This window comes from Suncus etruscus, chromosome 9 (genome assembly GCF_024139225.1).
Source record: "Suncus etruscus isolate mSunEtr1 chromosome 9, mSunEtr1.pri.cur, whole genome shotgun sequence".
Taxonomy (NCBI): Eukaryota; Metazoa; Chordata; class Mammalia; order Eulipotyphla; family Soricidae; genus Suncus; species Suncus etruscus.
In genome coordinates, this window is record NC_064856.1 from 35,528,711 (window position 1) to 35,550,139 (window position 21,429).

The 21,429-nt window shown below is 34.6% G+C and overlaps 1 protein-coding gene across 2 annotated transcripts in view; it reads left to right on the plus strand.

Moving 5' to 3' along the window:
- The first annotated feature begins 1,984 nt into the window (after nucleotides 1-1,984).
- NOX4 (NADPH oxidase 4) overlaps nucleotides 1,985-21,429 on the plus strand; it is a 161,746-nt gene continuing 142,301 nt past the window's right edge. For both annotated transcript variants that reach the window (XM_049781331.1, XM_049781332.1), the window contains exons 1-2: nucleotides 1,985-2,041; nucleotides 2,678-2,773. In XM_049781331.1, the coding sequence (XP_049637288.1) occupies nucleotides 1,985-2,041; nucleotides 2,678-2,773 (153 nt within the window). The remainder of the gene's footprint in view (nucleotides 2,042-2,677; nucleotides 2,774-21,429) is intronic.

Sequence of the window (21,429 nt, forward strand, 5' to 3'; positions counted from 1 at the left end):
TATTTCTAATTTTCCAATTATCTCAATTTTCTTCTAATTCACTCCTCTCTGCATTTATTTTCCAATGAATTTTTATCTACACTGTCTCATTTTGTTCATTCCTACCTTATTAAGATTAAACAGAAAACAAAAATCCCACATTTTTCAAAATTAAATTATTTTATGCTCTTATATAGCCACGTGTTTAAATTAATGCATCAACTTTATTCAAGATACTTGGATTATATCAGTGAATAAATCACACAAGTTACCTGACTATGGAAAAATCTGAAATCCATCAAGGTCCATTAAGGTAGTTGGTGGGAATCATTGGTGGAAGCAGATGGGCTAAGGAGTCCAGTTAATCAACCAACCAAAGAAAATAAAATTGGTGTCTGGATATTAAATTTTGAAATTAAGAAAAAAACAGGAATAAAATTGAAATTTGATAGTCAGTAGACATAGTTTACCAGATCATCAAGATTTTTGGAAACAAGTCAGAACAGAATACAGAATCCTGGGAATCTCTTTCGTTGTTGAGTAGGGAGAAAGAAGTTAAGGTTTTAGGACCAGGGATTTAATACAGCAGGTAGAAGCTACTCTTGCGTGCAGCTAACTGAGGTGGCATCACTCATGGTCCCTACTCTCCCACTAGGTGTAATTCTTGAGCTACACTCTTGGAAGTAGTCCAAAAAAAAAAAAATAAGAGACGAGAGAAAGAGAAACAAAAGAATGACGAAAGAAAGCAAACAGATGAAAGAAAAAGAATGGAAGAGAGAAATTTTCAAAAGACCAAGAAGGGAAAAAGAAACACCACCATATACGTGATCGAAGTAATATGAAACACTAGAGGAGGGACAGAGAGCTGTTTAAATAAGTATTGATAACATGAAAAAGATCTAGAAATGTCCTGGGAATGTGAATTGCTCTGATGAAAGTTACTGATTTAGCAGCCCTGTAAATATTTGTTTCGTATCTGACATTTTTCGGTATAAATGAATTCCCCCACTCAAGTATGTTAAGTGTCAGGTAGCCTCCATCAGTCCAGTGTTGAAGTTTGTGATTCTCTTTCTAACCAGCCGCTGGTGAAGCTGGCAGGTCTAAGAAGAATGAATCTGAGCTTCCCTAACCCCCCTGAGAATTACGTCAGTCTGTGTTAACCATTAGCCCCTTGCGCTTTTTGTTTGTTTTGGTTGTTGTTGTTGCTGTTGGTGCTGTTGTTGTTTTGTGTGTTAAACTAAAAAAGTCTTTCATGTTTTTAAATTATTTTTATTGTGACCAACGTGAACCACAAATAATCACACTAATACTTAAGGTACATTGTGACATTGAATCAGAGGTATTCCCACCACCAGTATTGTCCTCCTTCCACCCCTGTTCCCAGCATAAAGTCTTTCAATTTTTATCTCTGCGGCTCGCCTGTAGGTGGGCAGAATACAGGATAGGTAGGTGAGGCCGGATAGGCGGGATGGGGTTGTGACGATGGGCTGGAGACAGGGTTAGACTAAAGGAGATATCTGTCTCCAATTTCCTCCCCAGCTCCTGTAAAAGTTTTTGTTCTTTTTGTTTGTTCATGCGCGGGGGTGGAATCCTTTCTCCAGCCCCATCCCGGGTAGGTGTTTGTGTGTCGGAGCCCCCGTCTCGGATCCATGTGTCTCAGCCGGCTGGCCAGGACATCCGCAGCCGCCACAACAACAGGCTCGTCCCCGGACAAAGGGGCCGCGCGCGGCGCCGCACACTCGCGCGCCCGGGGATGGTGGGGCCTGCACGGCTGGGCGGTGCGCGCTAGGCGCGCGGGGTCGGAGCTGCTGCCTGCCGGGTGGGTGAGTGGGTGGGAAAGCCAGACCCCGCCCGGGCTGGCACGGTGCCCGTTCCCCGGGCGCCGTTTAGGCAGTCTTTGACCCCGAGCTCCCCCTCACTCCGCAGGCTGCTCTGCTGGAACCGCTGGCCGCTGCTGCGGCTCCTTCTCTGGCCGGCGGTGAGCAGCAGCGCGACGGGCCTCGGCATGGCTGTGTCCTGGAGGAGCTGGCTGGCCAACGAGGGGGTTAAGCACCTCTGCCTGGTAGGATGGCGGGCAGGCTCCCTGGCGTCTGTCTCTCTGCAGCGCTTTGATTCATTCTCTGAGCCTGCGCAGGGGGGAACAAACTGGAAGGGACAGTTTCAAGCCTTTAGTTGGAAATCCTCAAGTTTTTAAACAAAAACTTTCCACTGGTCCACGATGAAGACTGCTGCCCCCCACCCACCCACACTCCCCTCTTGGCAAAGACGTGGGCAAGTCGCAACACCTGAATGGGAATGCAGGTGGAAGGCAGAAAGGGCCACTTTTAATGAACTCACTTTTTGTCTTAAGCCTCCAAAGCATCTTACCTTCCCTTTGACTTCCCTTTGCCTTTATCTCCAGATTTGTTTCTGCTGGGTGTTGCTGTTAGATTTTAATAAGACACAAAGTTGGCACACAGGGACTTATGCTACCACTTTCTTAGTCTTTCCTATTGGAAGAATTATCTGCAGATCCTTTATAGGCACTTCAATTTGCTACTTAAATGCTTCATCTCAGGTGCTGGGGCTCAATGAGTAAGCTGAGTATGGGAATGCTATCTGCAACTTTCTATTGAGTCCCATTGACAAAGTTGAGGTTTCCAATCAGCAGGTAATATTTGTTTCGTTAATATTTTTCATTTTCTTTTTTTGTGACTAGTTTATCTGGCTCTCCTTGAATGCCTTCCTTTTCTGGAAAACCTTTTTCCTGTATAAACAAGGACCGGAGTTTTACTACATCTACCAGATGTTGGGGGTAAGTGGGAGTTGGGTGACTTAGTGAATGGTCTTAACATGGAAAGGGGATGCTAAAGGCTTGGGTAGTTCTTCCATTCCTTAAAGAAACAATGATCAATTTAGAAACATATTATCTTCAAAAGTGGTCAAGTTTTCTTGCACTGTCACCTTCAACTTGTTAGATTAAAATAGAAAGTTAAAAACCAAAACCAATAGCTGCTAAAGCAAAAGAATACAATTACTCATGTAGGCAAGTCGTGGGGGAACAGAGTTGCCACATCTTGCTGAGAAGTGTGTTGAAAGATCAGCTTCTTTATGGGGGCCAAGAAATGACAAACTTTTCGTTTTTACTTACTAGTCAAGAAATAAAGAACATTGAGTTTTCTAAGCAACAAGCAAATATAAGACATTGAAAATCCTTAGGGCATCTATAAAACCCTTACTTTCATTTTTTTCATTGAGAAGAAAAAATCATTCTGAATGGAAAATGCTTTGCTTTACTTTTCATGGTTCAATTAGTATTTTAAATGATGACAATTTAACATGCGGTTCGTGAAACTAATCTTCCACTGGCTGTTTTAATTATATTTTAGCTCTTATATATCTTTAAACCTCTTCAGAGTAGTGCTTGACACATGTTACTACTAAATAAATTGAGGTTGAATTATCAGTTGGTGTTATATTTTTGTCAGAGTACTGTTATTTTGATTATACGTGTGTTACAAAGACATCTCATATTTTGAAGATATAATGTTTTTTAAGACTTTAGTTTTTAGTTAAAGATATAGATTCTCCTTGTACCTATTGCCTTACCCTCCTTTCCATCCCAACACATGTATCATGTCTCGATTATCAACACCTCCTACAGGGATGGTATTTTTATTACAATTAACAAAGACTGACACATTATAGTCACTCAAAATCTATTTTTTACTAATTAAATTTCTGATAATGGATGTATGATATTGTAGGATTTCAGGGATTCACCTCATAAGTCTAACAGAATGTCTGTACTCATTGTCATCCAACCACTTGTCTTTTTGCTCAGATACTAAGGCTTATTTCTAAATGTGCCACTTAATAGCAACAACTGCTTATGAATTTTTAAGACACTAAATTGCCTAAATTACTTTGGAATATGTTATTTTCAGCCTCTATTACATTTTTTAATGAAAAGACTTTATAGTCTTACTACTTTCTTTGTAAGGTAATATTTAATTTTCTGGAGCTTAACTTTCCTAACAATTGAATGATTGTAGTACTGTTTTATAGTTTAAGATCTGCAGGCAATGTGAAAAATGTGGAATACTGCTGATTTTATTGTACTGCATGTTTAATAACTATATTATATAATTTATAGTTTGAGCTTTAATTGCCCTTATTTATAGAGAATAGTTCTAGCAAAAAAAGGCTAGAGAAATCCTGAAAACTATATAAGTATTCTTATATTCTATGTTTCTTTTATTTAAATTTTATTGATAAATATCATCATAGTTTTTTGGAGCTGATATGAGTAGGTTCAACCTTGAAGCAAAAAGCACCCAATAACACACAGATAGCAGTATTTTTATTGCCATCCATTTTGATAACAACTTTGTACATGTATTGTGGGAAAGAAGGGTCCACAGGATGGAACTGATTTATAGAACTTACACAAACACTGAGTAGTTAATTCATAGTCATTTAACATTGTTGACATCTATTGAAAATAAATTACTTAACTATGTATAAGCTAATTTAATTCACTTACAGACATTTGATACACAACACTTAACATACAACTTTTTTCACTAGTAAACTATTATTCCCATTTTACAGTTAGAACATATAGTACAAAGAAAGTACAAAAAGAAAACTAATTGACTTTTGTCCTTTGGAAAGCAAATGTCTGAGCCAGTATTTGAATTCAGTCCATTTGGGCTTTTTGCTTTTTGCTTATACTGTGCAAATTTTTTTTTAAACCACAACCTAAAATGGCACATTATATATTATTATTTTTATTATTTTATTTTTGGGTCACACCCATACCTGGCTATGTTCATGACTTACTCCTGGCTCTGAACTCAAGGACACATCCAGGAAAGACTTAGGGACTGTTTGCAGTGCTGAAAATTCAACCCTGTTTGACTGCTTACAAAGCAAAAGTCTACATGTTATATTATCTCTCTGACCCTAGACATTTTATTTTAGGCACATGTGATGTTAATATGCATTTTGTTTAGAAGTATTTCTCAATAAAATATTATATAGGTCTTAAATCATTTTTTTGGTAAGGTTTCTGGAGATAGTTTAGCTGCAAAAATATATGCCTTGTATGCGAGACACTGACCTCTATCCTTGGTACCACATGCAACTCCCAAGTACTGTTGTGTGTAGCCTTGGTAATCCCTAAACAGCCATTGTGGACTTTGAGTCTCACAATGAATGCAGAATCAGACTTTCATAGGCGAAGTCTCCTTCCAGATTTCTTGTAACACCATTGACTACAATAGAAAGTAAGTTTTTTGAGGAAAGCTAAAACAAGGATACAAGCAAATAAACAAAAATAACAAATGAAATGATATCTTTTTTTAACCTCTTTAGTATCCTTTTAACTTTTCTAATGTTATTAACCAAGTAATTTCTTATATAAGTTTTATGCGCAGAGTATCTGCTAAAATTCAAATAAGTTGTGTTTTAATTCAGATTTCCTTTGGACACTTAAATGTGTTCCCTCTAAAATAGAATCTACCAATAGAATTAAAAAATATATCCATAACTGTGTCTGATAAGAGAGTATAGTGGGTAGGGAACTTGCCCTTGCATGCAACAGACCTAGCTTTGATCATTGGCACCCCATATAGTTCCCTAGCCCTCCAGGAGTGATCCCAGGGCACAAAGCCAAAAGTAAGCCCTGAGTATTTTTGGGTATAGCCTCAAACACAACAAACAAAGCTATACTTTATACACAAAGTTACATGTTATTGTAAAATTACATTTCAAGTTAGTTTATGCAGCAGTTCCTCTAATTAAAAGTTTTGTGATAACTATATATTCTATAGCTATAAGAATATCATAAAATATTTTTGAGATGTCATACATTTGGATTTATCAAACTTACGAAGACTAGAGTTCAGAGCAAGCTTTTAAATAATCGAAGTCATTTGTTTCTTAGGTTAAAATTGGTTTTATTAGCACTTTTTAAAGCTTTTTTCTTTTTAGCACTGCAATTTAAACACTGATTAGAAATTGTTCATGATTGAAAATTGGTAACATTTTATTTTAAGAAAAACTACAGTGACTTGCTCTTGAATAGAGGCTTCTAATATAATTAGTTTGAGGCCAGCTTTTAACCATGTGTTTCCTTTTTTTATTCTTTTTAGTGATAAAATATCTCTAGATATTGTCTACGAAATCCTTAGGACCATACTCGTATAATTATTAGTTGTATTTCTGACTTTGAATAATTACTAATATAATTGATTAATGTAAACACTTTAATTTGAGAAGAGAATATGTTTTATAATACCATCACATATAAAAGTACTAAATTTATATCTTCTTGCTACTAAATGGACATTTGTGATAGATTGTTTAATTTCAAACTAGTTATCATGGTTCAATGATTAGAATTTAATTTTTGCTTTGTCTAAAAATTATTTTACTATTTCATGTCTTGAATATTTTTTCCTGTTTTAAGAAAATACTTTAAGATGAATTTGTTAATTGAAACAAAACTGTGAGCCTTTAGAAGTTTTTTTCCTAATATTAAAGTTTTTATTCCTAATATTAAAGTGGTGAATTTTTGGTCAATTTTGATCAGTTAAGTGATTTAGAAACAACTAATTCACTGTGTTAGTTTTCCTGGAAGTTACATCATAAATCATTTTAATCAGAAACCTGAATCATGCAAAATTTTGAGATTAAGATAGTATCTGGAAAATGGAAACAAGATTTAGTATTGATTTTATAGTTGGCTAAAGAATCTTTGCTGAGAAAGATTCTGTGCTTCTTACTAGGTTTAAATAAAGCTTTAATTTTAACTTTTTTCTTTTTGGGTCACAGTCTACTGTAATCAGGGGTTATTCCTGCCTCCACACTCAGTGATCAGTCCTGATGGTGCTCAGGGACCATATAGGAAGCCAGAAATAGAACACTGATAGGTAGCATGCAAAGCAAGCTTTAATATCTTTGTGGTCCTAGCTTATTTTTTTATTGCTCAGAATATTAAAGTTATACATAAAAATGTCTAGGAATGTAGGAATGCACCATGGTTTCAAATTCAGGAAACATTGGTAAGTAAGTGTATTTTTGAAATTTTTTGTAATATTCTTAATTTTCTATTTTCAAACAAATTACTTCTTTCTAATGCTGATTTACATGACCTAGATATAATGACTATATTCTTTTTCATTTTGTTTTGGGACCAATCCTGTGGTTCTCAGGGTTTATTCCTGACTTTGTGTTCAGGGATCATTCCTGGTGGTACTTAGGAGATCATATGTGGTACCAACATTAACACAGTTTGGCTGTATGTAAGGCAAGTGCCTTCCTTGCTCTAAGCTCTCTAGCTCTTCTCATTTCCTATTTCGAGTAAGTGATATTCTACTGTTTGTGTAGATCAATTTAGTAATCCTACTGAAGGAACCTGGTTGCTTCTATTTTGGTCAATTATGTATAAAGTTTCTCTATACAACTATAATGTTTGTGATATGCATGAGGCATGAAGTTCTTTCTTTGGCATCACATACAGCTCCCAAATACTGCTGTGTGTAACTTTGGTCTCCCCAGTCAGTCCTAGTGAAGCACTAAATCATCAGGAATACACTACAGGGCTGAGAATCATAAAGAATGTCTAAATCCCACTTATATGACCTCTAACATGTTACTAAAGAAATAAAATAGATTAAATTTTCTTCTTGCACACTGAAAACTTTAAAAGACCTCAAAATATATATTTGTTTAAAATAACATCAAATTTTAGAATTTTTAACTACTTTAGATGAATACAAAGCAAAGACCCGACTAAATCACATTATAAGACTATACTTAATATTATAAAAATCACCAAGCTATCTTCTTTAGTGGCATAAAAATGTTATATTGTTTTTTGTTCTTGGCATAGGTATTTAGAAATGCAATTGCTAAAAAAAATTGCTGTTCAATTTTAATAAAAATAATATGGAATTGGAAGTTATAATCATATTGAAGAATTCAAATTTGACTTCTTCTATATGATTATTAATAATATTGATAGCAGTTTTAGTAATTGAGGAATTGAAGACTAAGTACTTGATACCAGTTGAGATTTATCATCTCCCATATAACTGAAGATCCTTGTTTCCCATTATTTATTGTTCTTATTTCCTTTCCACCTTGTTTTTATTTCTTCTCTGGCCTTTTCCTCCGTAGGATTCAAGGTCAAGGGTGACCTAGGCATCATCTTTTACTACATTACATTTTCTAATACAATTATTTCATATATCATAGATAAGTGAGATTATCCTATGTTTGTCTTTCTTCTGGCTTTCTTCACTCAACATGATATCTTCTAGCTCCAACCAGGTTGCAGCAAATGGCATGATTTAACTGTTTCTTGAAGCTGCATAGTATTCCACTGTGTATCTGTATCTCTTTTTAATTTTTTTTAAACAAAACAAGACTTTATTCTTGTTTATTCTTATTCATTTACAAGTCCCAAACTGGCTAGTAGGGCAGTCTCCATGAGGAGAAAGCACTGTATCTCATCTTTATAATTTATTCATCTGTCATTAGACACCTAGGTTGATTACATATTAGACTCTGTCCTCATTGTAGGAATGAATTTTTGTGCATATGTCCTTTTGAATGAACGTTTTAAGGCTTAGGGATAGATACCCCAAAATGCAATTGCTGAGTCATATGGCTGTTCTCCATTTTCTGAGGAGTCTACATAACATTTTTCATAAAATTAAACCTACCAGCATTGGATAAGAGTTCTTTGCCAGCACAGATTGTTCCTACTATTTTTTTTTTTAGGTTTTTAGATGTCCTTTATTTGGGCATTTTTTACAGCCCTAATATTTTTTCTTTTGGAATCATTATAATATAAATATAGATTTTAAACATAAATTCATTAATTCCTATTCTTATCTTTAGCCTATTTTCTCTTCACTGTTGATATCAGTGATTTATCATGTTTTCTTCCCAGTTTACTGATTATTTCCCCCATTTTGTTGCTGAGCCTATTCACTGAGTTCTTATTACTTTTATTGTATTTGTGACTTCCCTTTCATAGAACCCACAGTTTAAAAACTTTCTGATGCTTGTCAGCAATTTTGTATGCCCTACATGTGGACACTGGTAGTATATGTGGAGTTGGAAAATTGTCTGCTTGATTCTCTATTATTAACAGTGTTGTAAATCACGATACTTAAATAAAACTCAGAAAAGAATAAAAAAGAGAGGCACCAACTTACTAATCATCATCTCATGCCATAGTCATATTCAAAGAAATTTTTTTATTTCTGAGAGCTTCAAGAGGATATGACCATGTGAACATATAGTAAAATCAAATCATTATATGAAAATTTGATGTCTTCATTTTTATGACAGCTGCATAGTCTTTCCTAGTGTATATGTACCACAGTTTCTTTTTTTATAATAATAATAATTTTTATTTATGAGCAAAGAGTGAATAACAAATCTTTCACAGTAGTATTTAAGGTTCATAGTAACAATGAATCAGGGCCATTCCCAATGTTCCTACTATTTTTGATATGTGCCATTCTCCCTGACTTGAGATTATATCTCATTGTTGTTGTCTTGATATGGATTTCCCTACAGATAAGTGATACTGAGCACTTTTTCACATGTGCATTGGCAATTTGTTTCTTTTCCTCTGAGAAATTCATTTCCTCTTCATTATTACTGATAGGTTTTTTATTTTGTTTTTGTGATCTTTGTTAGTATTTTATTTATCTTGGATATCAAGACCGTATCTAAAGTATTAGATGTGACTATTTTTCCTAGTTCAATTAGCTGCCTTTTAGCATTTGCTGTGGTTAGGATTTGAATGTATGTGTATTTTTTTCTGAAATTTCGCCTATTCTTCATATTGAAAGATTTTCAAATTTACTTTCCTTAAATTGTTCATAGTAGATACTTACACTGCCACTTAGTATTTTTCTTTATTGACACTTTCCTGTACAAATGTAATGTGTCATATGTAGTTAGAAAATTTAGCTTTTAAATAACATTAAAAGTGATAACTCTGAAGTAGAACATATGCGTAGCATATGTCAAACTCTGAGTTAGTATTCCAGCATTGCATGGCCCTCTGGGCTCCACTGGTATATGGCCTTGGTAACATTTGAACAATGCAAGCTGCACAGTTTTACCTGTCAAGCCTACACGAAAAAGAGAATCATTAGGAATGATCCAAGTGCCCCGTGGTTATCCCTCTATAAAAAATAATGAATAAGTATAGATTACAAAATTATTAGGAGTTATTTAGAAAAATATAATGATGTAAGGAACTTGCTGAATATATAGAAAATGGCGTTAAGAGCAGTGGCAATTCTGGATTCTTCACTCAGGCCTAACTCATAGCAGTGCTCAGACCTTATGGGATGCCAGGGATCAAACTTAGGTTTGCTGCATGTAAAGCAAGCACCCTAAACACTACATACCGTATTTGCTGGCATATAAGATGACCCTTCAACCCATGAAAAACTTCCTAAAAGTTGGGAGTCATATTATATGCTGGTATACAGCATGCTGAAACTTGTTCCAGCTTCAGGGACAAGTGATCCGTACCCCTCTTACTTTTAAGAAGTAACTTACTTTTAAGACTTTTAGGAAGTTTTTCATGGATTGAAGGGTCGTCTTACACCAGCAAATACGGTAATTTCTTTGCTCCCTCTTTTGGTTAATTTCTGACGCCTTCTGATCCTTCTGGACCAAGGAAGTCTGTCTGCCATATGCAATTGGAATAAAATTTGTGTTAACTTTATGACTATTGAATGCAATTTTAGCTTGATGGAGAAAGCATTTCATTAAGAAAGCATTTATTGATCTTCATTGAACCTCAAGGTCTTCAAGAGATAAAATAAATGCCTATAAATAAAATTATATGACATTTATGAATAGAAAGTTAGAATAAATATTTATAATAAGAGCCAGAAACAATATTAATTCAAATGCTCTTTATTGGGCCAACCACTGTGTTAAGTTCTTTATATATTTTATGTCCAAAATTTGACTGTTCTATAACATCATTTCTGCATGTAAGATAAAGCTAAATAATTTAAACCATAAATAACTGGCTTATGATTTAAAAATCTAGCATTGAATCAATTAAATAATAAGAAATCAAGAATTCCACCAATCATCTTTTCTTTTCTCCTTATATTCTGAGTCATAAAGCATCCAATAAATATTGCCAGAACTCATCATTCCTTGAAATATTGTATGCCTTAACTACACTATCAATAACTTTGTAAATCATGCTTCTTTAATTCAATAAAATTTTTTAAAAACTTGCCAGAACTATCTTATTTCAGGGTATTATATTGAGAATTAGAGGAATTAGTAGATAAGGTAGTACTTTGAATAATTGTAAGAACTACTTAGGTGAAAAATACTCTATATCATATACTATTGTATCTTCTGTCATTTCTCCCAGCTTTAAAGTCCAGAGCCATGATACTATAGCAACTACTTTCACATTCCTAAAGGGTAGATTGGAGAAAGATGTAAAAGATTTTGTCTTCGGGGCCGGGAACGTGGCGCTAGAGGTAAGGTGTCTGCCTTGCAAGTGCTAGCGTAGGACAGACAGCGGCTCGATCCCTTGGCGTCCCATATGATTCCCCCAAGCCAGGGGCGATTTCTGAGAGCATAGCCAGGAGTAACCCCTGAGTGTCAAACGGGTGTGGCCCAAAAACCAAAAAAAAAAAAAAAGATTTTGTCTTCATGACAAGAGCGTCAGATAATTACTATTGAAGTGAGATTATGATCACCTATTGCCATTAAAAGTGTATTAAAATATTCTTTTCCTATGGGGCCAGAGTGATAGCACAGCAGTAGGGCTCGCCTTGCATGTGGCCAACCCTGGATGGACCTGGGTTTGATCCCCAACATTTCATATGGTCCCCTGAGCCTGCCAGGAGCAATTTCTGAGTGCTGAGCCAAGAGTAATCCCTGAAAAACCAAAAAAAAAATTATTTTAATAACTTAGCTAAGAACAAATCCTTTGTAATAACAGGTAAAACTGACCCTATTTCTTTCTTAGTGTCCATATCCTTCTTTATTTATAATTTTTATTTTGTTACCATACATGGTGGTGCTTAGAGGCTTTGGCTCTGTGCTCAGGTATCATTCCTCTCCATGCTTAGGGGACCATGCACAGTTTGGGCATTGAATAGGGGTTGGCACATTGTAAGGGTTGGCACAAATAAGTGATTTAACCCATATACTATCTCTCTGCCCATGATTGTAACTTATTTTGCAGAGGTGTGTCATGCTCTGCAATGAACCATGAGTGAGCCCACAAGTGTCCATATATTAGTTCATCATTTTTTAACTTGGAGAAAATTCAACAATATATAAAGAGTTAGTAAATAGTGGTAATTAGTTTCTTTTGAGTTCTTTCAATGGAGCAAAAGAACATGATTAAGTAAAAGATGATTTTTTCACAATCAACAGAATTTTTATTTATTTATTTATTTATTTTAAAATAATAATAAATATTTCTTTATTTAAACACCATGATTACAAACATGTTTGTAATTTGGTTTCAGCCATAAAATGCATACCCCTCTTCATCAGTGCAACTTTCCTGCCACCAATGATTCTCATTTCCCTCTTCCTCTACCCCTGCCTATCTTTGAGATAGACATTGCAGTTGTTAGTGTAATTATTTCTCTAACTGCACTCATCACTTTTTGTGGTAAGCTTCACATCATGGGCTGATCCTTTTGGCCATCATCTCTATTGTTTCTGGGTATTATTACTAAACTGTCTTTTATTTTTCTTAAATTCCAAAAATGAGTAAGAGTATTCTGTGTTTATCTCTCTCCCTCTGACTTATTTCACTCAATACAATAATCTCCATATCCATCCACATATAGGAAAAATTTGTGACTTCATTTTTCTAACAGCTGCATAGTATTCTATTGCATACATGTACTGTAGTTTATTTAGCCACTTATCTGTTGTAGGGCATCTGGGGTGTTTCCAGATTTTGGCTATTGTAAAAAGTGCTGCTATGAACATAGGAGTGTAGAAGGCATTATTGCATTGTGCTTTTGTGTTTTTAGGGTTTATCCCTAGGAGTGATATTGCTGGATTATATGGGAGCTCAATGTCCAGTTTTTCAAGGCATAACCATAGTTTTCTCGAAAGACTGGACTAGACAGCCTTCCAGTGAATGAGTTCCTTTCTCATCACATTCATGCCAGCAGTGGTTGTTCTTGTTTTTTTTTTTTTTTTTTTTTTTTTTTTTTGTGATGTGTGCCAGTTTCTGTCGCTTGAGATGACATGCCATTGTTTTGATTTGCATCTCCCTGAGTATTAATGACGGAGCATTTTATCACGTGCATGTTGGTTGTATGTATTTATTCTTTGAGGAAACATCTGTTCATTTCTTCTCCCCATTTTTTGATGGGGTTAGATGATTTTTTTCTTGTTAAGTTCTGCCAGTACCTTGTATATTTTAGATATTAGCCCCTTATCTGATGGGTATTGAGCGAATAGTTTCTCCCATTTCATTGGTGATCTTTTTACCCTAGTAGCTGTTTTTGAAGTGCAGAAGATTCTCAGTTTGATGTAATCCCATTTGTTTATCTCTCCTTCCACTTGCTTGCACAGTAGTGTTTCCTCCTTGAAGGTGCCTTTATTCCCAATGTCCTGGAGAGTTTTGCCTATGTTTTCTTTGATATACCTTATAGTTTCAGATCTGATATCAAAATCTTTAATTCATTTTGATTTGATCTTTGTGTGTAGTGTTAGATAGAGGTCTGAGTTTGCTTTTTTTTTTTTTTTTTTTGCATCTGGCTGGCCACTTGCCCCAGAAACACTTGTTGAAGAGGCTTTTCTTGCTCCATTTTGTGTTTCTTTACCCTTTGCCAAAGATTAACTGACCGTATGTCTGGAAGTCATTCCTGTATACTTGTCTATTACATTGATCTGATGGTTTGTCACTATTCCAGTATAATGTTGTTGTTGTTGTTTTTAACGATTATGCTTTGTAGTACAACTTAAAGTTCAGGAAAGTGTTGCCGCCCATCATTTTATTTCATAAGAGTTGCTCTAGCTATTTATGGGTGTTTATTGTTCCTAATGAATTTCAGGAGTGTGTGGTTCACTTCTTTGAAGAATGTTGTGGCTATTCTTAGAGGGATTGCCTTAAATATGTACAGTGCTTTGGGGAGTTTTGCAATTTTAATTATGTCAGTCTTCCCAATCCATGAACAGGGTATAGATCTCCATTTCCTTGTGTTCTTTGATTTCGGTGATGGGAACCCCCCTGATTTTATGTAAATATGTACCTATAATATTATTGTCAACAATATGTAAACCACTACAATCAAAATAAAAATTATATTATTAAAAAATGATTTCTTAAAGAAGTGCTTTGTAGTTTTCTTTGTATAGATCCTTCACCTCTTTTTTTTTTTTTTTTTTTTTTGTGGTTTTTGGGTCACACCCGGCAGTGCTCAGGGGTTACTCCTGGCTCCATGCTCAGAAATTGCTCCTGGCAGGCACAGGGGACCATATGGGATGCTGGGATTCGAACCGATGACCTCTTGCATGAAAGGCAAACGCTTTACCTCCATGCTATCTCTCCAGCCCCCGATCCTTCACCTCTTTTAGTTAAGTTGACTCCAAACTATTTTAATTTTTGCATTGTTAATAGGATTATTTTTAATGTTTATTTCTTCTCTATCATTATTTTATATAAGGTCATTGATTTTTGTGCATTAATTTGTAGCCTGCCACTTTGCTTTACGGATATATTGTTTCTAGGAGATTTTTGGTAGAGTGTTTAGGTTTTTATAAGTATAGTATCATGACCTATGCAAACATTGAGAACTTGACTTCTTCCTTTTCTATATGGATGTTCTTGACATCTTTTTATAGCCTAATTTCTTTGGCAAGTTCTTCCAGTAGTATGTTGAGTAGAAGTGGCAAGAGGTGTCAGCCTTATGTTGTACCAGATCTTAGGGGAAAGGCTTACAGTTTTTCTCCATGAAGCATAATATTTGCCTTAGGCTTGTGGTAAATGACCTTAACTATATTGAGAAAAGTTACTTTCATTCCCATCTTGTTGAGAGTTTTTTCATGAATGGCTGTGTGTTGGACCTTATCAAATAAAATAGAACTTTTAGATATACTAAGTTGAATTGGACAATAAACTTTTTATATGAATGAGTAAACTTGTGACATGCTTGACATGGTGAAAGTGCAGGTTATAATGGAATTTTTTGTATTTAAAAATTGTTAAAATTTTCCAAAAATATATCAAGAGATTCATTATCTCTAATAATGTGTAAGAGACAAAATGACATATGTATATATTGGTACTTTAAGGCAAAGATAAATTGGAGAAATGTTGTAGAGCAAATTTCTCTCTTCCTGTATTCCATTTGTCTATGAAACAATTATAAAGATTTTTGCAAATTATAAGTAATTTCATTTAATGTCATCTTAGAAAGTTTAGTTTAATAGAAGATAAATAGTGATAAATAGATAAATAGTTCACTGATTTCCTTTGCTATTTTAATTTGTAATTGTTTGCTTTTAAAATTTAAGCAGCATTGCATTATATCATGTACATTTTAGGTTTTCAGATTGCATTATTGAAAATGTCTTCTATAATCATCATTGTCAAGTCTAATTCTTTTTTTTTTTTTTTTGGTTTTTGGGTCTCACCCAGCAGTGCTCAGGGGTTACTCCTGGCTCTATGCTCAGAAGTTGCTCCTGGCAAGCACGGGGGACTATATGGGACAACGGGATTCGAACTGATGACCTTTTGCATGAAAGGCAAATGCCTTACCTCCATGCTATCTCTCCGGCCCCTGTCAAGTCTAATTCTAACTTTCTACATATAATTGATCTTTTTTAACCTTTCCTTCCATATTCTTTTGGGCCCAGGAACTTTAGTTCTCTTCAGATGAAAAACGTGGGAACTAAAACCCATGGTAAAGAACATTGAATTTTGTAAACCAAGGTAAAGAGTATGTTTTTCCTTTCTTTTTCTCAATATCTCAGAATATCTGAAGGGAAACCTAAGCAATATCATTGGTACTCTACACTAATGGTTTCCAACTGGAAAATAATGACTCATACTAAACCACAAAAATGTCAATCTTCAGTGTTGAATATTCTCCCACTTGCATAATGACATTTGATATCGGGCATTGTCTGTGTTGCATTACAATTTTTTATGGGATTTTTCTGTTATGTTGGGACTTGGCCTGTTCTATATAGTACCTAATGTAGAACGGTTTTATTTTTTTTGCTCTTACATATCTGTTTTCAAATGCAAATAAATAATTTTTTAAGTAAATGATTTGAGTAGTTTTGTTTACTGAAGCATAATTGAATTTCAAGGCTTACTTAGTTTTGGTTTGTTTAAAAATACTTGTCCTGATTTTATTTATTAAAAAGTTGAATTAATTTATTACTTTTGGCTTATAGTCCTACTAATAATGATTTTTCATGAACATATTTCCAAAATCACACACATCCATGTTCCTATCTCCCACCTCTCTCCCTCTAATACCCCCTCTTCCATCTCAACTCAATTTTTGTAGATCAGTTTTCCCATTATGCTATGGGATATGCTAATGGATATTCTATGTTATATGTTAAATATGCTATGTATCAATTGATATGATTACATGATTTTTTTCTTTTTTGATATGGCATATTATGTTGATTGACTTCCATATGTTAAAACAACCTCAAACCCCAGGATGAACCCTACATGGTCCTGATGTCTGATCTTTTTTGATGCATTGTTTGATTCTATTTTGCTAGTATTTTGTTGAAGATGTCTGTATCTGTGTTCATCACACATACCAACTTGTAATTTTCTTTCCTGTGTGGTGTCCTTATCTACTTTTGGTATCAGGGTGATGTTAGCTCATAAAAACTGTTTCAAGTGTTTCTGTTTCTGCAGATTCCTGGAAGAGACTGGACATTTTTGGCAGTAGGTCTTTTTAAAGGTCTGAAAGAATAAACTAGCAAACTCATCTGGATCTGGGCTTTTGTTTTTAGGAAGCATTTTCATTACCATTCAATTTTCTCAATAGTGCTAGGTCTGTTGAATATTCTACATCATCTTGGTTCAACTTTGGGAGGTTACAGAAATTCAAGGTTTTATCTATTTCTTCTAGGTTTTGTTGTTTTGTGGCATAAAACAAAACATAAAACATTCTTAAAGTAATCTCTGATTATCCATTGTATTACTGTAGTGTCTCTTGTGTAATCCCTATTTTCATTTCTGATGTGTATTATTCTTTTCGTTTTGAGTTTTCTAAATGTTTATCACTCTTTTGTTTTTTCCAAGAACCAAGTTTTGCTTTTATTGATACTTCCAATTGTTTGTGTTGGGCTTCCATTTTATTAATTTCTGCTCTAAGTTTGATTGTTTTCTTACTCCTGCCTGGTTTTGGCTCCTTTTGTTGGTCATTTTCCAGTTTTTAAGCTGTTCAGTCAAGCTATTTACGTGTGCCCCTTCTTCATTCTGATGAGTGCTTTGGAGCTTTCCTCTTAACATTCTTTTTACTGTGGCCCACAAATTCTGATAACTCCTTTCTTCATTCTCATTTGTTTCTAGGAATGTTTGATTTCTTCTCTGGTTCACTGGTTTTTCATTAGTGAGATTTTTAATTTAAAGGTGTTAGACTTATTTCTCTGTTTCTAATTCACTTCTATTTTTAGTACATCTTGGTCTGAGTATATAGTTGATACAAATTCTATCTTATTGATTTTATGAATGCAATGCTTTGTGGCCCAACTTGAACCCCAAAACTTCTTGATTTATTTAGCTGTAATTGTGCATTTCAATTGTTTCCGTATCTTATCTATTGTACTAAGTGAAACAAGGAGACATTCCCTGTTTGTGTATTGAAAGAATCATTGTTTCTGTTTTTGTTTTTGGGTCACACTGGGCAGTGCCTAGGGGATACTCCTGGTTCTGTGCTCAGAAATCCTTCCTGGCAAGTACAGGGGACCATATGGAATTCCTAAATTTGAACCACCGCCTGTCCTGGATCGGCTGCTTGCAAGGCAAATGCCCTACTGCTGTGCTATCTCTCCGGCCCCTGAAAGAGTCATTGTTTTATTAATATAACTGATCTACACAATGGATTATATAGTTTCAATGTAATACACATTTTAAAATTCTAATGATTTTTTTTCAAAGATATGGGCCAAACTACTCAGTGCTTAGGACTTATTTCTGGCTCTGCATTCAGGTATCATTCCTGGCTAAGTTCAGGAGACCATTTGGGATATCCTATATTGTACCTGGTTCTGCCACATATAAGGCAAGTTCTCTATCCACTGTCTTTGCCCTGCTTTTAAAACTTTAGAGTTCCACTCATAAAGAATAAAATATATTTTGTTCAATGAATTTTTAGTTTTGTGCAATATAGTTTGTTAAAATATTATACAATTTTCATTCTAATTTACATTAAAACGAGTGTCTGCTTTCTTTTTCCTAGGCAGGTAGCACAAATATAGCTTACATTTTATATATAGTGATAGTTATTAAAATTTATGGGTGTCAATGTCAATAATATTATGAAAAGAACATAAATCTTTGGCAGAAGTTGCCAGAAGTTGAGATCTTGAATTTTCCTCTTTATATATTATTTAAGAAATTGAAATATTAAAAAATAATTTTTCTTAGATTTAAGTTAATATATTGAATGTCATGAAATATACATTAGGTAAATATTGTGTTGAAACATTGTATTTATGAAATACTTGTGTTAACAGTATTGTAAAGCATGGTGCCTCAAATAAACTTAAAATTATTTTTAAAATTAATATTTTTCTTATAGACCCTTGCTTATTTCTTTATTTTTTTATCAAGGAGGGTATTATTAAATAAAATATAGAAGATTATTAAAAGTAATATTTTCTTTCTTTCTGATAGGAACCTGTACTAGACAAATTCATGATAATGCAAGCTTTTGGAATTTAGAATGTTCTACATGTAGATTTTGCTAATGACTGTAAAAGAATCCAGTAACTTTTGTACATCCATAGTTTTTTCTCATGCTCTTAAAATGATCTATTTAAGTAAAAAAAAAGTCAGATACATAGTTATGTTGACAGTAGCAACATAAACAAAGCTCATCAAATTTGGAAATAATAGATATTGTCTATATATAGAGACAAGTAAATGCATAGATGAATAGGTTGAAGTGGATTATAAGGAAGATTGATGTAGAAATATCATATCATAATAATGATCCATGTACTACTTAAAAACTGCTCAGTAATTTAGTTGTAGTCAGTAATTAGCAGTAATTTAATTGTATCATCCTAAGAGACCAGTAAGGTTGGAAGGTTGTGAGATGGAATGAGTGGAACTGTTGTTGGTTTGGATTTTAAATTTCTTACATAGTATATTATGTAGGGTTTTCTTTATCATTTTTTAAATTTTTTGTTAAATGTTTTATTTTGTTTACTTTTGAGATCTTGTCAGCAGTGTCATATGCAGCCATGAGACACTTTTGTGATACTCAGTCTGCCTTGGTTGTTTAGCACATTAGCTTGATTGTGGACATGGACTACTTAGGGTACAGCAGTGCTGAGGGCCCCACCAGGTGATTATTTGTGTTGGGGACATGTAATCCTTATTTTTTCAAGAAGGAACCTTTAAATGCAAAATATGTGCTTCAGTATTTTATCTATTTCCTAGCTTGTACATATTTTGAAAACATTTAAGCTGAATAAGCTGTAAGACATAAGATATTGCATTTATATCAGGGGAGCCATAGGACCACAAGTTCATTGATATTTAGTGTTTGTGCCCAATTTAAGTTATAGCAGTATCAAAGAACCATTAGCTTTGTTTTTATGCACTGCCATTTTTTCCATTAATCTTTCTCACTTCTCTGTTAATGTCCCATTGAGACAGTGAAAGAGAGGATGTTAATTTCTGAAAAAAAGAAACAAGAGCATAGAGTAGAAAAATGGAGAAGAGTCATCAATAAATAGTATTGGAGACATGGACATTCAAATGTGAATGCATTAAATGGGACATTTTCACACTATATGCAAAAATATTTTGATATATCATTTTGTTATAATTCCTAAATCTAAAAGATAGAAGGACAACACACATTAGGAGAAGCTCTACAACATTTGTCTTAGAGCTGTCTTTGGGGATTCAAAACCATTATAAGCAAAACAAAGGCAAAAATAAACAAATAGAACTGCACAAAATTTTCTTCCTGCACAATGAGAGAAATTTGGTTCTAAGTATAAGAGACCCTGCTGAATTGGAGAAATGTTTGTTATGATTTTTTGAATTAAAATTTAATATTAGAACATGTAAGAACTTATACAACTCAATAGCAGAAACTACAACAAAATACCCAAATTTAAAATTATTGTAATGGGAAATGCAAGTCAAAATAATAATGGTATGTTATCTCACAGCAGAAAATAACATATATCAAGGATACTATATTGATAGGTATATGGTGAAAAAGAACCTTAATTCACTATTGATGGGTATGCCATCTGATTCAGCTTTTATGGAAAGCAGTTTGATGATTCTTGAAAAAAAAGAAAAGAAGTTATATGACTCAGTGATTCTAGCCTGGGGGTGCTGGGAGGCTTGGCAGGCCCTCAGCCGTCCCCCTCTTTCTCCCCTGAACTCCAGGCCTTCCCTGGGTGCTGGCCCAGCTGGCCAGAAGTGGGTACCAGGTGGACTATATAGGGGGTCCTCAGGCTTCCCCCTTCTCCCTACTCTAGGGGGGAGGGGCATGGGGAGGAGAGCGAGCAGATATCTGGCTTCTGGTTCCCTCTTTGATTCTGGAGGCCAGCTCTTATTAGGTATGGGGTTTGGGGAGGCCCCACTCTGTAGGTCTTCTCCCTAGCCTGGGAGATGCTGGGAGGCTTGGCAGGCCCCCAGCCATCCCCCTCTTTTTCCCCTGGACTCCAGGCCTTCCCTGGGTGCTGGCCCAGGTGGACTATATAGGGGTCCTTAGGCTTTCCCCCTCCCTCTCCCTACTCTATGGGGGGAGGTGCATGGGGCAGAGGGCGGGCCAATGCAGCATGGTTTATGTTAGGACAGTCACTGACAAATTTTTCTCATTGGTCTCCATTTTAAAAACCCTATACAGAATAATTATTTATTCATTAAATCATTAAATGGAGTTCAAAGGATAAAAATATATACTTAAAATTGTATGCTTAGCAGACAAAAGAGGAAATTCTTAATATTGATTATTCTATAATAAGCATATAGGTGTTTTTATGGATATTATCTTTATCATTCTAATTAGGACAGGTGATAACATTCTTAAAAGTATTACAACATTTAAAGAATTTTTCCATATGCTCACATCACTAGTATTCTATTTTCCTTTCTAAATTTTAGGGAATCTGAGCAATTATAAATGGTTTAAAGATGGAATGGTGTGATGTAATGTTTTGGAATGGTTGTTTTTGATGAAGAGTAGTGAG